The 17,735-nt window shown below is 42.4% G+C and overlaps 1 protein-coding gene across 5 annotated transcripts; it reads left to right on the plus strand.

Moving 5' to 3' along the window:
- Nucleotides 1-1,425: 1,425 nt before the first annotated feature.
- Nucleotides 1,426-11,171, plus strand: GTF3C6 (general transcription factor IIIC subunit 6). Of its 5 annotated transcripts, XR_014786649.1 has the most exons (7): nucleotides 1,426-1,525; nucleotides 3,851-3,931; nucleotides 5,022-5,085; nucleotides 5,646-5,690; nucleotides 5,811-5,921; nucleotides 7,216-8,830; nucleotides 8,937-9,540. XR_014786649.1 is itself a non-coding variant. In XM_084827301.1 (6 exons), the coding sequence occupies exons 1-6, from the start codon at nucleotides 1,478-1,480 to the stop codon at nucleotides 7,515-7,517; spliced, it is 651 nt and encodes a 216-aa protein (XP_084683427.1). In that variant the 5' UTR covers nucleotides 1,426-1,477; the 3' UTR covers nucleotides 7,518-11,171. The 5 variants fall into 5 exon arrangements, 4 of the variants coding, with proteins under 4 accessions (XP_084683427.1, XP_084683425.1, XP_084683428.1 ...); XM_084827301.1 differs by having other exon boundaries at nucleotides 7,216-11,171; XM_084827299.1 differs by having other exon boundaries at nucleotides 1,426-1,778; nucleotides 7,216-9,804.
- Nucleotides 11,172-17,735: the final 6,564 nt, after the last annotated feature.

Here is a 17,735-nt window from a genome sequence, read left to right on the forward strand (position 1 = left end):
TGATGAAGCCAAGACTGGAGTTAAAACCGCTGGAAGAAACATTAACAAACTCTGATATGCAGATGATACCACTTTGATGGCTGAAAGCGAGGAGGAGCTGAGGAACCTCATGACGAAGGTGAAAGAAGAAAGTGCAAAACCTAAAAAAACCCAAGATTACAGCAACCACCTTGATTGATAACTGGCAAATAGAGGGAGAAAACGTGGAGGCAGTGACAGACTTTGTCTTTCTAGGCGCAAAGATTACTGCAGATGCTGACTGCAGCCAGGAAATCAGAAGACGTTTACTTCTTGGGAGGACAGCAATGACAAATCTTGATCAAATAGTTAAGAGCAGAGACATCACACTGACAACAAAGGTCCGCATAGTTAAAGCAATGGTATTCCCTGTAGTAACCTATGGCTGCGAGAGCTGGACCATAAGGAAGGCTGAGCGAAGGAAGAGAGATGCTTTTGAACTGTGGTGCTGGAGGAAACTTCTGAGATTGCCTTGGATTGCAAGAAGATCAAACCAGTCCATACTCCAGGAAATAAAGCCAGACTGCTCACTTGAGGGAATGATCTTAAAGGCAAAACTGAAGTACTCTGGCCACATCATGAGAAGACAGGATACCCTGGAGAGGATGCTGATGCTAGGGCAAGTGGAAGGCAAAAGGAAGAGGGGCCGGCCAAGGGCAAGATGGATGGATGATATTCTGGAGGTGACAGACTTGACCTTGGGGGAGCTGGGGGTGGCGACGGCCGACAGGAAGCTCTGGCGTGGGCTGGTCCATGAAGTCACGAAGAGTCGGAAGCGACTGACCGAATAAACAACAACAAAAAATATTCACATACATCTGCAGAGAGTGCTCTCCCCGCCCTCCTTCTCTATTCACCCCATTAAACCACTTATAAAATGAGTACTTTACCCATGGGGCGGGTCAGCCTCATAGTTTAATAAAAGGGGGGGGGGAAGCAAGCCCTGGAGAAGGAACACAAACACAGAGAACGAGAACACTTGTAAAGCGCCCTAGAATATTTTTTAATGAAAGGCGGTATATATAAATAAATAAAGAATCTTGTGCTACCTTAAAAGACGAATACATTTATTGAGTTACTGAAGGTGCCACAAGACTTCTATGTTGTGCTTGCTGCGAGAGCTACCCTCTGGAAAGACATATGCTCCTTCCCTCCGAGCCACCGTTCCCTGGAGGTCAGCAGGTGAAACCACAACTCCAGGGACACTTTCCAGAGGGGCTTGAAACGCCCCCACATTTTTCCGCCGCTCTCGGCCTTCTTGCGTTGCCGCCGCGCGGCTCCGGATGCTTTCCCGTCGGCTGCTAGTGAACCACAGGCACTGCGCAAGCGCGAACGCAAGCCCTCGCCCGCGTCCCCCGCCCGCTCAAAAAGGATACCCAGAAGCCCGCCAAGCACGGCGAGAGTCCTGGGTAAGATGGCGGCGGCGAGGTCACGTGTCGCTCGCTGAGGCGCCGCTGGCATGGAGACCGCGCAGAGACCCCACGAAGGGGGAGAGGCCGATGTGGAGGTGGGTGCGACCAATGGGCTTTCCTCGCGACGAGGTTGCCTGCGTCCTCCCACAGCGGGGCCTGAACTGTGAAGCGGCCCTGGGCTGGAGGCAGGCGCGTGCCGGTGGCTGTGGAATGGACGAGCCCGGGTGCTTCGGCTTCCCCACTTCGGAGGGCTGAGGCATGGAAGCCGCGCTCCGGGCTTCCTTGAACCCCACGGGCTTCCGCCCTCGGAAGTGTGTATCGGATTGCAGTCCTCCGACGCAGTCCTGTGTAGGTTTACTTGGAAGGAAGTAACACTGCGTTCAGTGAGGCTTACTCTCCAATCAGTTTGAATTCCATCACCTCTTTTTAGTGCCACAGCTCATCCTCAAAAGCTGTGAGGTCGAACGAGAGTGTCCTTGAGCTCGTGCAGAGTGATTTTCCGTTAAGAAGTAGCCACACTCTTATACTTCTTATTACAGATATCCCGGTTCATACTCAGGATTGATATAATGGATTAAAATCCCTACTTCATAAGTTTATGGATGAAGTTTATACCGGTCTGCCTCATCTAGTACAATACTGGCTGCCCCAACTAACGATGTCCTCTGGGATCTCCGATAGGAGTTAGAAAGACCCTTTAACTGGAGGTGCTAGCATTGAACTTGGCCCTGTTGTATGCAAGGCTTCTGTTCTACCCCTTAGATCTAGCTCTTTCCCATTGAAAGCTGAAAAAAATATACCCTTGTATTACTCAGATTATAAATGTATTAGCACTGGTATTTTACTGCAGGATCTAATGTTAAGTATGCCTCTGTTCTGTAAGATTCAACACTCAGCCAGCAATGATGTGGTGTAATAACCACTGCTGCATCATCCACCACTAGATTTTACAGCTGTTTCCTTAGGATGCTTGAAACAGTGTGGGATAGTTTAGGTGTATCAACTTCAGCCTAGATTAGAGACGTGAAATTTCCATAAATTTTGAGGCCAGGGAAAATACCTGTTCTCCCCCCTCCCCCTACTTTTTTTTTTAATTGACATTTTGGAAAAATTGAAAAATAAGCAATGCTTATTTTTTTAGTGCTCTTTGCAGATCTGAAGTCACCTTGTTGCTTTAAGACAGCCTTCCCTAACCTGGTGCTATCCAGATTTTTTGGACTTCAGCTCCCATCAGCCTCTGGTAGCATGGCATCTGGAGGGCACCAGGTTGGGGAGGGCTGCTTTAGGAACATGAAGCAGCCTTTTTTCCTACAGTTATTTTATTTATAACTTAGTTTGGTCATAAAATTATCATTATATTTAAAACTTTTAAAAGTAAACTCAGTAAATTTGTAATTATTGTCTGAATAGATTAGAACAACATTAAATGACTGCTACAGCATCAGAAACACAGGACTCTATAGAACAAAACCCAAGCTGTCAAGTATGTACAATTACTGTCAAGTATGCACAATGGTGATTCTGCTCACATGTTAGGAAACTGAGCCTAAATGTCTATCAGTAAAATATACTTTAGATCAATAATTTTAATAAGAAATGAAAGAAGGAACTATGCTAGGAATCTTACAGAGGAATAAAAATACTTTCCCCATGGCTTCATTCTTTCCAGACATTTTACATCTCTAGTCTTTCTATACAAATGTTCTTATTACATAGTTTTTAGAAATCATTTTGGGGGGAGTAAAGGCTAGGTAACAATATATCATAGAATCACAGAATAGTAGGGTTGGAAGGGGCCTGTAAGACCATCAAGTTCAACCCCCCCCCATATAAATACTTTGTCTTAAATTCTACAAGAAAATTTTTTATAATCCAAAGCTGTTCAGTTTTTCCAATTTTTCAGGAAAAAAATGGTTCTTGCAGAGAGGGGGGGAAAGTTTTTTTCTGAATTTTTCTGGGTTTTATTCCACGACTTCAGATCTCTAGCCTGGATGGTTCAGGAGTCTTGGGTATCTACTTTATCTTCAGCATAAAGGAAAGAGTATCTTTTTAAAGGCAGCTTTGCCTCCTTCCCATTCTTCCTTTGTTGGTGGAGCAGAATATGGGATAGTTACTACTTTTAGTTTCAGCCTATGAACAAGGCAGAAAGGAATAGTTAACCACTTAATTGAAGTGGTAGTGGGAAAGCACAGCAGTAAAGTTGTTTTACCTAATGCCATAAACATGGCTGAAAAGATGGATGTCAAGCAATTACAATATAGAGGTGGAAAGCAGGTGGATGTTTCCTTGTGTGTGTGAATGTGTTCCAGAACAAAGTGGTTGTGACAATAATAGTATTTTCAGGTGAGCCCTATCTCCTGGGCTGAAAGGGAGATTGAGTTACATTATTTAAAATGTGCTTTGTAAACTTTTTTCCCCAGGAACAATTAGTCATGGTGGAACTGTCAGGAATAATTGATTCAGACTTTCTGGAAAAATGTGAGAACAAATGTAAGATTTTGGTGAGTGTGATTAATACAAAACTTGCATCTTCGCTAGGTTTTTTTTTTTTAAGGAGGACAGTGATCCTGTATTCTATTGATCTCTACAGGTTTTGAAGTTATCTGCTATCTATGAGCTATTCAAGTTTGTAGGAGAAAATGTGTATCGTCTTGTCAAATGGTGTTTCTGTTTTACTGCGTGCATACATAGTGGGAAGCTTGTTTGTCTATTTATTAAATTTCTTAATCGCCCATCTGGCCGGTCACCCAGCCGCTCTGGGCGATGTACAATTTAAAACAGTAAAATTGTACATTAAAACATTATTTTAAAATACCCTAACCCACCCCAAACGCCTGCCTGAATAACCAAGTGTTCAGTGCGTGGCGGAAGCTCATTAAAGAAGGGGCATGGCGGAGTTCCCTAGGGAGGGAGTTCCACAGAGTGTGGACCACCACAGAGAAGGACCTCTCCCTCGTTGTCACCAGCCTAGCTGTCCTGGCTGATGGGACAGAGAGAAGGCCATCCAAGGCTGATCTTGTTAAGCGGCCTGTCTGGTGTTGCTGGAGGCACTCCTTGAGATAGGCTGTGCCGGAACCGCACAGGGTTTTAAAGGTCAAAACCAACACCTTGAATTTGGCCCAGAAAACAACTGGTAACCAGTGCAACTCCTTCAGCACTGGAGTGATATGATCTCGCCTGCGGCTGCCTTTAATCAGGCAAGTCGCTGTGTTCTGCACCAGCTGCAGCTTCTGAACCGTCTTCAAGGGTAACCCCAAGTAGAGCTCATTACAGTAGTCTAGACGAGACGCGAGCAGGGCATGTGCTACTGATGGGAGCAGATGGTTGGGAAAGTAGGGGCGCAGCCGTCGTATGGAGTTGGTACAACTGTGGTCGGTTGTGAGTTCCCACTGTACCTACACACTGTCAAAATGGACATGCTCTTTAAAAATGACAGTGGTATGTGTACACCCATGCTGAAAACATGTTGTGTACTGTGTCCATGAGCTTTTCAGACTTCACTAGGCTTAGGCTGTGCTTTGGATCAAAATTGCTTGGAAGTAATTCACATTTAACTTTCTTTTTCGTAACTGTATCTTATCTTCTTTTTAGGGAATAGACACAGAAAGGCCCATTTTGCAAGTAGACAGATATGTCTTTGCTGGGGAATATGAAGGTAAGAAAATACGTTATTGGTATACTACTTCATAAGCCAGAATCTAAAGAACCATGAATGGTTCTGGGAGCCAAAGAAGGCATTAGTAGTAGTAGCAGCAATAGTAGTAGTATTGGTTTTTCTTAGCTGCCTTTCTACAAAAGAGCACAAATCCCATGTATGCCTCAAGCAATAACAAAATCAATAAATATGTTTAAAAACTAAACAAACCCTTTGCAATAAAAACACCTAATTACAAACATAGCTAAACATTAAAGTAATGAAAAGTAGGAAGCAGCCATGTTCAAATCCAGGTTTTAGTCCCAATTGTAAATTGCTTTTGAAGCCAAGGGGAGTTTCCAAAGCTCTTTGTAATATGCAAGTGGTGTCAGCTGATCAAAGAGGGGGAAAATAAACAGTCTCATTGGGCCAGTGACCCTAAGTAGCTCTTTGGAATTAGCTGCCTTACATATGCTGATCTCCTAATCCTTTCATTTGATACAGTAGATGTGGCCGTTTGGCGTATTCTTCTGAAAAGAAGCCTGTCTTTTTCCTTAGCAAAATGTTCATTTCATCCCCAGATACTCTTGGTACCTGTGTTGTGTTTGAAGAAAACAAAGATCATGGTAGGTGGTACTTTATCTTTGCTTTTCAGAAGCTCGAAGAAGGTTAGACAAAACATTAAAATTTCAAAAAGTAAAGTTACCACTAAAAATCAATCTCAGGTTTTTTTCCCTTTATAATAGATGCAGAAGGCAACCAAAATTTACAGCTAAAATATAAATGCCACACTATGAAGAAGCTGAACATGACACGGACTCTCCTGACTGAGAAAAAAGAAGGAGAAGAGAACACAGGTGGGCCGGCCCTAGAACTCTTGGAAAATCACTCTCAGTTTCTATAGGTGCAATCCTGTGCATGTTTAGACAGGAAAAAAAGTCATACAAATCCCAACATTCTCCAACCAGTATGGCTGGTGGGGGCTTGCTGAGAATTGTAGAACGTTTTTCTGTCCAAACATGCACAGGACTTGCCCTGAATTTGTTTTCTCTACTTCCCAAACCTAGAAATCCCATTGAGTATGCTTGCCAAATTACCACACACTGCATATTGCGTTCCCACTCTCCTCTGTCCAGCTCTTATGCACACAGACCACTCCTCTCCACTTTTCCTGGCTCATAAAGATACCCTCTGTTCGCACCACTTCTCTAGTTCGAAGTAACTGAGCCCACAAGGAATTATGGTTCTGCTCCTCTCAGTGATCCAAATGGGATTCTGACCCACACTTCATAATGTCCTGAGCTTTAGCTATGTATACGCTTATCAGAAAGATGTGCAAAATTGTTTATGGCTCCCCCACCCTTAACTGGTATCCCCAGGACTTGCCCACCACCCCATATCTGGTTTGAGAAACTGTGGCATTAGTGTGTGTTCTTTTGCGTGGGGAGAGAGAGAAGTATCAAATCATATTGCTGGAAAGAGAAGACACCAGGGCCATCTACCCCAACCACCTATTCCCAAAGCAAGATATTCCATACACATGTGTGGAATACACCAGCCCCTTTTCCAGATCAACCCAATTGTGCCACAAGCAGAGATAAGAGCAAAGATGTCCATTGCTCAAGGTGCCTGCCTTTGTATATCAGGTTGATACAAAAATTGCTATTTGGTGTATTTATCATATGGAGATCATGTGGGCACATCTCCCCAAATAATCTGAAAGTGAATTAATATAGCTGGGTTTCTGGCTACTTAGATCCCCAAATGTGGCAATGGAGTTTCTCTCCAGTTTTGGTCATAAACCCTCAGTGTGCTTCTAATGCAGTGTTATGTCAACATATATCCCATTTGTTACGTACTACTGCTATATGGTTAACCCCTAAAGTTGGCTATTGATTATTATTTATGTCGTATCACTCATATACATGGTGGTTTGTTTATTAAATTTATATCCTCCCTTTCCACTTATGTCACAAGTGGGACACAAGCATCTCAAAGAATTCACAATCTAAATTTTTACATTGGGGAAGCCAATGAAGGAGAGGGGACAGAAGGAAAGAGAGGCAACAAGAGATGCATGTGAATATTTAATAAAAATGAGTTCTATAATTCTAAATTTTCTCTCTCTTCCCCTTCCTTTTTTTTTGACAGGCGGTGGTGTGGAGTGGCTAGAGCTTAAGGACAAAGATTTCTCATACAGCAGACCAAACATGATTTGCAACTTCTTATATGAGAAAGAAGAGGAGACAGCTGAGCCGCAGGACAAACTGGCAGAGGAGTCTGATGGAGACACCAGTGACAAAGGAACTATTGATCAGAACTTTGAACCCAAGATGCAGACTACTGATGAAATGGGTGCCTCTGTCCCTCTTCTGGACACTATGGGCTCCAAGGCGGTAGATTCTTCTTCAGTGAACGGTCAGGATATTGCCATAGAGGAGTCTCCACATTGATGTAAAGTCTATAGCTCAGAGGTTAACTAATGAAGTTAACTAATGTTTAACTAAACATCAGTATAGAGCTAAATAGAGCTAACTAAACATCAGTATAGTGATATTATAGAGGACTCTGTGACAGCCCTCCTCAATCTGGCACCTTCCAGATGTGTTGGACAACAATACCCATCATCCCCAGCCAGCCCAGCCCAGGAGGGAGCTACTATTCAAAGGAAAACGGAATTCCTCTGAGTAAGTGCAAGCCCTTAGGCATGTCACCAAGTGTCTCTGGATTGTGGCCTTTGTGTAGCACCCATCTTTCCTGATGGCATCTTGCTACCTCAGAATTTGAAAGAGCAGAAGGCGATGCCCGAGGAAGAAGTAATGTCCATAACCCATTCCTGATTTTTCTCAAGTGTACACATTTTTATTTGTACAGTGTTACTTTTACAACTTCTGTTGTAAAATAAATGTTTTCAAGCATGATACCGAATCGAAATATTGTTTTACCTACATGGACAAAGATGTTGAACACCCAGTGTAGTACTTTCTTTGATTTCTTATCAAAATCATACACACCTTCATACAAGGTGGTGTCCACTCTTCTCACCCCTTCACCCATGCACCTATTGGGTTGCATCCAATTTTGTCTTTCCACTCCCAGAAGGCTGTTCTATCTAGCAGAGACTTCCATGAATGAAAGGGGCGGGGAGGGGAATTCAGCTGACTTTCCTTCCTCTTGCATGCCTTGCACCCTTCCAAATCTGGTGGAGAGGGTTGAGGGATTGTTGGAATATTATGGGCCTTCCACGAATAGAAGGCTTCTGATCTAGTGGAGCGTTTCTACTGGGGGAATTGGGGAGGAAATCTTCATCTGTTCCCCTCCCTCCTGCACCCCCTATGCCCATCCAAAATCTGCTCTAGAGGGTTGGGAAGCTCTCCAGAACAGTGTGGGAGGTGGTGCTGGGGTATTCCGGGGCAGGGGTGGAATTAATGAAAATTGCCTCCCCCTTCTGCCATCCATACTATACTGAGCAGAACTCTGCCCAGAGAGTTCTTCCACTGGTGGAAGCAAACACTGGATCAAGTCCATTATGCTTTTTTTTTCTATACATGGATCATTTTAGTAGCTGGTATGTTAGCCATTGCTAGAAAGAGTCTACTCTGTCCAAACTTCTTGTGTTGGCTTCCTACCTTGGAAAAAGATGTAGTATGCATCAAATATAAATTTCATACATTTCCAGTCAGCTCGTAGAAGTGACAAGCGTAAATGTGTATTTTCCTTCTGTGATAAGAAGAGCTCTTTTGAAAGTGTCAGTGCAAAGGATCTTGTAGATCAGGGGTGGGCAACCTGCAGCCTTCTGGACGTTTTGGCCTAGTGGTCAGCATAGCTAATGGTAAGGGATCGTGGGAGTTAGAAGGCCAAAATATCTGGAGGGTTGCATGTTGCCCACCCCTGTTGTAGATGAAAAACAGAGCAATTCATTTTAGTATACATTTGGCTTCTCGTCACCACCTGCTTCAATTTTTCAGCTATTATGAATCTAATTTTTGCAACATCGGCTGCTGTGAAAGAATTTTAACAAGCAAAATCTTCAGTTTTTGGTCAGAGTGGTGTTATCTTCCCATTCCCAGTGCATAACATTTGCCTGTGTCAAGCAATTTATACTGACTCTAGATAAGCATTTGTTTGTTTCTCTTTGAAAACAAACAAGTACAATAAAATGCCTTTGTTTTACTTGTTTGGTCTAGTGAATACCACATACCTTGCTTTACCCAAGGACAGATAGAGAGCTACTATTGTATTTGCTCTTGTGGGTTAGACATTGTTCTAGCTTTCTAATTAAAATTAAGAGATACACTCTGTTCCAGCATAGCATTCTCCTCCCTTCTCCTCCTCTGAGAAATTGTTATTACTTGAGCATCAATATGCTTTCACACTGTGTTTGTTATATTTTATACAGCTATTTTGTAATGGGGAAACATGGCAATGTTCCCCTCAGTCAAATATTTCAATCTTGAATTTAAAATAATTTTAAGCAGATGATTGTACATTTTGTTGTCTATTTTGTAAAAGTATTATTAATCAAGGAAGTAGAAAAAATATTACAATGGGGCAGTTTGCATATAACAGCAGCAAATTGTGGGTTAATTAACCCACAATTTGCTGCTATGTGCGAACTGGATCACTGTCTATAATATACAGATGTAATTACAAATCACAGGTGAAATGTGTTCTCATATCATATTTGTAGTTAATATGTCTAATGAATGACCTTGGTGGAGAATAGCAAAATGGAGCCATCCACACATCACTGCTTTCTCTAGTCCTAATTGATCACCTCTCCAAGGATTTCTTCAGCTGCAAAGTGGGTGGAGCCCCTAACAGTTTAGAGTATCCTGGAATGAGGGATGAAATTGGAATTTGGGCAAAAGCACCATGAAGCATGCATCCCTTGACCCCAATATCGATACTGTACCAAGGGCTAGACTGCTGAGGTTCAGAGCTAGGTATGCAGGAAGCTACCCACCTAGAGTTCAGCAGCCCCATTCTGTTGCACTGTGGGGGGATTCCCAATTGTTTATCATACTCCCCATGATGACTCTTTGTAGGCCCCAAATGTGTTGGTTTGTTTATTTACATGTATTTATACATTGCTTTTCAAACCCAAAGGGTTCCCAGAGTGCCTAACAGTTAAAACAATTGTATATATTGAAGGCAAGGATTTTGGTAGGGCATGTATGCAAAAAATATTAATTGGTAAAAAATGTAAACACAGAATGGTCTGACAGGGTCTGAGCATGCTCATTGCCGTGTTAGAGCCATGGAATGTTAAGAGCAGTGAGACATCAGTTTACAAAGAAAGAAGGGGGAGGAGGGCCTGATTGTTCCCTTAACAGTTTTTAGTACCCTGAGGAGGGTTAAGTTTGAGCATCTTCCCACCCCACCCGAAGTAAGTCCAACTGTGGTCAATGGGACTTAGTCCTTATCATAGTCCTTATCAAAACTTTAAGTGTGCTTATCAAAACTTTAAGTGTGCATAGTCCTTATCAAAACTTTAATTGCAGCTTTTCTCAACATGTAAAGTCAATAAATTTAAGATTATAGTTGAAATATGAATATGATTTGGAAGACAGTATAATATACTGAAATTTAGAATACATCTGTTTTTAAACTGTTTTTATCATAATTTTAACAGTGGGTATTCTATGTTTTTATAACTACACAGTTTGGAACTATCTTCTCCTATGCTCTATATATATTGGGTGCAATCCAGATTTGTGAGAAGTTATTCGCCGTACTTTTGCACACGTAATCCAGTAGAAGTGTTAAACAGGTTGGACTAGATGGTCATTTGCTAACTCCCAACATGAGATTCCATGAAAGTCCTCAAAGCGTTATCACTTCATTGTGTTAATTAGAGACCTGCCATGCCATCTTACACTATTAGCTAGAGGGCACTTATGCTAGCACTACATCAATTATGTAAGTTCAGCAGCCCTGTTGGATGCGGCCGGTATATGAAATTGTCAATGTAAATATCCTACCAAATGTTCCTGTGTAAGGTTGGGGGGGGGGGGGGGCTGAATGATGAGCATGTATGCTTAAAAAGAGAGAGAAGGCCAACACTGTTGATCAGTAACTAAAATAAAAAATGCTTTCCGAGTGTTACACTAAGACTCTCCAAAGATTTGTATGCCAAAACACTGATTAATTTCAACCAAAAACACATAATTTCAACCAAACGTTTTGAAATTGTGCTTACAGTTCCTTACAAATCCACACTCACCATTGCCTGAAGGCTCCCCAGCTTGGACCCTCTGTTTTAAGACATTCTAGAAGTCTTGTTTTAAAAACATAAAATAAAAGTATGTTTTGCGTGTGATGGTGTAGTCCAGTCCTTGAACAGTAAGGCAAACCACTTAAGTGCCTGTTCTCAGGATATAAAATCCTGTTACCTTTGTGCTCAACTAGTTTTAGTACACAGTATGGTTAGAAGAAGATAAAATATATGCTGATACGTAACAAGGGTGGGGAAGTGAAGAACAAACAAGCATATGGTTACTAATAGGTTGCTCCTGCACACAGCTACTCCTATGCAGAAATAAGTCAGTGTGATTTACTTCCAAGAAAGTGTGCACAGGACTACCTACAGCTGTACAGCCAGATGCTATGCACGCTATTTAGCCTATTTGAATTTAATGGTGCTGATGTTCAGATAAGTGTGCATCAATGCCTAAAGAGCAAATGCCACTGAATTCATAGGACTGACTTCGGAATAAATATATATATAGGATTATGTTCCTCAGTTTCTTTAGGACTAGACCATAAAAGCATTAAGAAAGAAGCTAGTTTATAAAAGCAGTAAAAATACTCTTTTGCTACAGCTGCAAAAATATTTGAAACTTAGGGTGCAATCCTATGCATGTGTAGACAGAGGAACGTCTACACCTTTCTCTGTCTAAACATGCATAGGATTGTGCCCTAAATGTCAGTGTATTCATTGAATACATGTGCTATAACTAACTTGAAGTTCAAAAATCATTAATTTAGCTTGGCCAAACTATTTAGGGCTACACAGCAATCACACCAACAAACCCTGTTACTAATTTATTTAATTAGGCTGCAATCCCATACATCCTTACTTGGGCTGAAACTCTAGTGAACTCAGTTAGGCTATGTCTGAATAGCTGTGCATTGGGTTGCACTGTTAGGCTTATAACCCATCCTATTCTAAAAGCTTGAGGGAGATCAGTAAATTTAAAATAATATATCTAATTCCATTTGTTGTAACTGAGACATAGAGGGATAAGTTCCAACAAAACTTACTACAAAACTCACTTGCACTGTTGTTGTACAGTCGTTCAGTTGTGTCCGACTCTTTGTGACCCCATGGACCATAGCACACCAGGCCTTCCTGTCTTGCGTTCTCTCCCAGAGTGTGCTCAAGTCCATATTCATTGCATTGGTGAGGCTATCTAGCCATCTCATCCTCTGCCGTCCACTTCTCCTTTTGTCTTCAATCTTTCCCAGCATCAGGGTCTTTTCCAGTGACTTTCCTCTTCGCAGTAGGTGGCCAAAATATTTGAGCTTCAGCTTCAGTATCTGTCCTTCCAATGAGCACTCAGGGTTGATTTCCTTTAGGATGGACTGATTTGACCTCCTTGCAGTCCAGGGGACTCGTAAGAGTCTTCTCCAGCACCACAGTTCGAAAGCATCAATTCTTCGGCGCTTAGCCTTCCTTATAGTCCAGCTCTCACAGCCATACATTACTACTGGGAAAACCATAGCTTTGATTAGACGGACCTTTGTCGGCAAGGTGATGTCTCTGCTTCTTACTATGCTGTCTAGGTTTGCCATAGCTTTCCTCCCAAGGAGCAAGCGTCTTTTAATGTCATGGCTACAGTCACCGTCTGTGGTGATCTTGGAGCCCAAGAAAATAAAATCTGTCACTGCTTCCATTTCTTCCCCTTCTATATGCCAGGAAGTGGTGGGGCCAGATGCCATGATTTTAGGTTTTTTTAATGTTGAGTTTCAAACCAGCTTTTGCACTCTCCACTTTCACCCTCACCAAGAGGCTCTTTAGATCCTCTTCGCCTTCTGCCATTAGGGTGTTATCGTCTGCGTATCTGAGGTTGTTGATAATTCTCCCGGCAATCTTAATTCCAACCTGTGATTCATCCAACCCGGTGTTTCTCATGATGTACTCTGCATATAAATTAAATAAGCAGGGCGTCAATATACAGCCTTGTTGTACTCCTTTCCCAATTTGGAACCAATTGGTTGTTCCATGTCCAGTTCTTACTGTTGCTTCTTGACCCTCGTACAGGTTTCTCAGGGCACAGGTAAGGTGGTCTGGTACTCCCATTTCTTTAAGAATTGGCCACAGTTTGTTGTGATCCACACAATCAAAGGCTTTAGCGTAGTCAATGAAGCAGAAAGATACGTTTTTCTGGAATTCTCTTGCTTTCTCCATGATCCAGCGAATGCTGGCGATTTGATCTCTAGTTCCTCTGCCTCTTCGAAACCCAGCCTGTACTTCCGGTAGTTCTCAGTTCACATACTGCTGAAGCCTAGCTTGTAGGATTTTGAGCATAACCTTGCTGGCATGTGAAATGAGCGCAATGGCGCGGTAGTTTGAACACTGTTTGGCATTGCCCTTCTTTGGAATTGGAATATAAACTGACCTTTTCCAGTCTTGTGGCCACCATTGAGTGTTCCAAATTTGTTGGCATATTGAGTGCACCACTTTAACAGCATCATCTTTTATGATCTTAAATCGCTCAGCTGGAATACTGTCATCTCTGCTAGCTTTGTTGTTAGTAATGCTTCCTAAGGCCCACTTGACTTCACTCTCTAGGATGTCCAGCTCAAGTTCAGTGACCGCATTATCATGGCTATCAGGGACATTAAGATCCTTCTTGTTTTCTTCGATTTCTTTGCATTGTTCATTTAAGAAAGCCTTCTTGTCTCTCCTTGCTATTCTCTGGAAATCTGCATTCAGTTGGGTATATCTTCCCCTTTCTCCCTTGCTTTTCACTTCCCTTCTTTCCTCAGCTTCTTGTAAAGCCTCATCAGACAGCCACTTTGCTTTCTTGCATTTCTTTTTCTTTGGGATGGATTGAGTTGCTGCCTCCTGAACAATGTTATGGACCTCCGTCCATAGTTCCTCAGGCACTCTGTCTATCAGGTCTAATCCCTGAAATCTATTCCTCACCTCCACTGTATATTCATAAGGGATATGATTTAGGTCATACCTGAATGGTTTAGTGGTTTTCCCTATGTTCTTCATTTTAAGCCGAAATTTTGCAAGAAGCAGCTCATGATCTGAGCCACAGTCAGCTCCAGGTCTTGTTTTTACTGACTATATAGAGCTTCTCCATCTTTGGCTGCAAAGGACATGATCAATCTGATTTCGATATTGACCATCTGGTGATGTCCATGTGTAGAGTCACCTCTTGTGCTGTTGGAAAAGAGTGTTTGCTATGATCAGCGTGTTCTCTTGGCAAAACTCTATTAGCCTTTGTCCTGCTTTTGTACACCAAGGCCATGCTTGCCTGTTATCCCGGTGATTTCTTGACTTCCTGCTTTAGCATTCCAATCCCCTATGATGAAGAGGACATCTTTTTTTGGTGTTAGTTCTAGAAGGAGTTGTAGGTCTTCATAGAACCGATCAACCTCAGCTTCTTCGGCCTCAGTGGTTGGGGCATAGACTTGAATTACTGTGATGTTGAATGGTTTGCCTTGGATTTGTACTGAGATCCTTCTGTCGTTTTTGAGATTGTACCCCAGTACTGCTTTTCCCACCCTTTTGTTGACTATGAGTGCTACTCCATTTCTTCTAAGGGATTCTTGCCCACAGTAGTAGGTATAATGGTCACCTGAATTAAATTCGCCCATGCTTGTCCATTTTAGTTCGCTGATTCCCAAGATATCAATGTTCAATCTTACCATCTCATGTTTGACCACCTCCAGCTTACCTTGATTCATTGATCTGACATTCCAGGTTCCTAAACAATATTGTTCTTTACAGCATCGGATTTTCTTTTCACCACCAGACACATCCACAGCTGAGTGTCCTTTCAGCTTTGGCCCAGCCGCTTCACTCTTTCTGGTGCTACTTGGAAATTCCCTCTGCTCTTCCCCAGTAGTATATTGGACACCTTCCGACCTGAGGGGCTCATCTTCTGGCATCATACCTTTTAGCCTTGTGATACGTTCCATGGGGTTTTATTGGCAGGAATACTGGAGTGGGTTGCCATTTCCTTCTCCAGTGGACCACATTTTGTCAGAACTCTCTGCCATGACCTGTCCGTCTTGGGTGGTCCTGCACGGCATAGCTTATGGCTTCACTGAGTTACGCAAGCCCCTTCGCCACAACAAGGCAGTGATCCATGATCATTTGCACTACAGTCAGTATACTGTGAAGCTCTCAAACGTAAGGTGAGTTTAGAGGAGGCTTTATCACCCTGCCTCATTTACAGAATTTTATGGTGGGTCCAGATGTCATAGCCTTCCGGTTGTTAACTCAGGTGTTTTCCCACTGTTGCTTCCACTTCCTTTCCACAAAAAAAACCATTCAGAAGGAAAAGACTGAATAGCTGTATGGTGTCTTTCGATTGGTGGCACCAGGAGCTCCCAATCTAAATTAAGAGGTTCTCTTGAGTCCTGTCATCCTGTTTGTTCAAGATTGCTCCACTGAGTATGGACAATACTGTAATTAAGAACATGCCATTAAAACAAGTCAGCATACTGGAATATATTAAAAGTAACCCTGGTCTCAAAAGGTAGTACAAGCTGAAAGGTCTGGAGAATATTGGAGGAAAGAATACACTGTAACCATGGGGCAGCCAAAGTTACCTCTCTATGCCACACACACCCCAGACCTTTAAAAGCAAAGCAACCACAACTGACACAATAATCCTGGCATATGCACATGTGCAGTTTTCTCTTGTACATCTTAAAATGTCAAGGATCAAATTCTTGTTGAGTAACTGCTAGGTTCTCCCCTCCTGTGGTGGAGTTGAATGGGAGGGTTCATCATTACATCTGTCCAGGTGGTGAGATGCCAGTCCCCATAACAAGTGTTTATTGTATGTTGGGATGAAGCTGATGTGGGTCTGTGGTCATAGCAATAAATATCTAGAATAAAGTTACCCTTATCTTATGGCAGCCTTCTCCAGCCTGCTGCCCTCCAGATGCTGTGGATTACTACTCCCAGAATTCTTGACCTTTCACCATTCTGGTTGGGGCTGATCGTAGTTATAGTCCAAAACATCAGGAGTGCACCAGTTGAGGAAGGCTGTCTAGGTAACACATGAAACAAGCTTTCTTCTGCTATGCTTTGTCTAGGCAGATGAATGTAAGGCATTTTATGATGGTTCTGATCAGTGTGTCTCCTAAACAAGCATTTAGCAAGACACCAGATCTAGATTGCATGCTCCAGAAGGACACGTCTGAGTGTCCTAAAATACTAGTCACATGACTTGCCCATTTTTTATTTATTAAATGTATTGCTCACTTTTCACTTTAACATAATCCCAAAATAGTACAACCAATGAAACACAAAATCATGAAACACTGATTTAAAAAAAAATCAAACGGGAGAACAGTAACAGATAAAGAACACTGTACATGATGCAGCAGAAAGAATTTTAAAAATACAGAAATCAGTCCAAAGCCTGGGTGAACGGATAGGTTTTGAGTTGGCACTGAAAGTTTGTAAGACTCGGTGCCAACAGTATTTTAATCGCACCAAGCTCCCTGCCCTCCCGCCCTGGTTTTTCTCGTTTTCTAGCACCACCTTCAAGTTCTCTTTACAGTGCAATCCGATACATGACTACTCAGAGGAAAGTCCCACTGAGTTCAATAGGATTTCTTCCAAGTAAGTGTGCTGCAGGATTGCAGCCTTAATCAAGGAGTGGATTCTTCGCCTCATCTCTTCCCCCTTGTGGCCATGGAAGAGCAGCTCATGCCAACCAGTAGGCGCTGCGTGGCCAGCGAAACCATGTTCAGTGAGTGCGGGGACCCATCACGATGTTCACCCCTGTACCAAGGAGTCAATTGCCCCATCGCAGACCTTCCAGCATTAAACCAGATTTTCGCCACTCCAATGTCAACTATACAGGACTTCCACGACGCCACTCTGAACACAGAGATATACATATAGAGAATCAGCTAATTGTCTGAATTGGTCATTTTCTAGTTCACATTAAGAAGCCATTTTTTAACTATACCCCGGCAAGGAAGTGAGAGCTGTCCATAGAAATTAATAGAGAAATCCAAGAATTTAACGAAGCTAAAATTCGTTAAAGCTGTGATGAGGAGTAGAAACGCCAGTTTCGTGTGAAAACATTGGGTTAGATCCAGACTTAGTCATAGAGTAGACCAATTGGAATCAATGGGACTTACTAATTTTACCATTTATTTCAATGGGCCTATTCTGAATATAACTAAATCTGGATCCAACCCAATATTTATTTTCAGTCCCTGTCTCCCCACGATTTACAAATAGCCTTACAAATGTGCACTGCAAATGCAGTCAATTATCCCCGTATTGGCGACTGGAGGGGGCCATGATTGGAAGAGAGTGGTTCACAGTTGGTAGCGTAGTTCAGTCTGCAGACTGCAGCTTAGGGCTTCATGCTAGTTTACAACAACCCTGCGATGTGCCTTGAGTGCCATGTTTCTTGGTAGAAAGGTGGGGTACAAATAAAATGAATAAAAATAAATGT

This window comes from Heloderma suspectum, chromosome 1, assembly GCF_057233095.1.
Source record: "Heloderma suspectum isolate Gila_16-S chromosome 1, 16-S_ref, whole genome shotgun sequence".
Lineage (NCBI taxonomy): Eukaryota > Metazoa > Chordata > Lepidosauria > Squamata > Helodermatidae > Heloderma > Heloderma suspectum.

Coding starts and splice junctions, on each gene's coding strand:
- GTF3C6 (XM_084827299.1), top strand. CDS start 1,689: ATGGAAGCCGCGCTCCGGGCTTCCTTGAACCCCACGGGCTTCCGCCCT. Junction 5,691..5,810: donor TGAAGAAAACAAAGATCATG/GTAGGTGGTACT, acceptor CCTTTATAATAG/ATGCAGAAGGCAACCAAAAT. Junction 5,922..7,215: donor AGAAGGAGAAGAGAACACAG/GTGGGCCGGCCC, acceptor TTTTTTTGACAG/GCGGTGGTGTGGAGTGGCTA.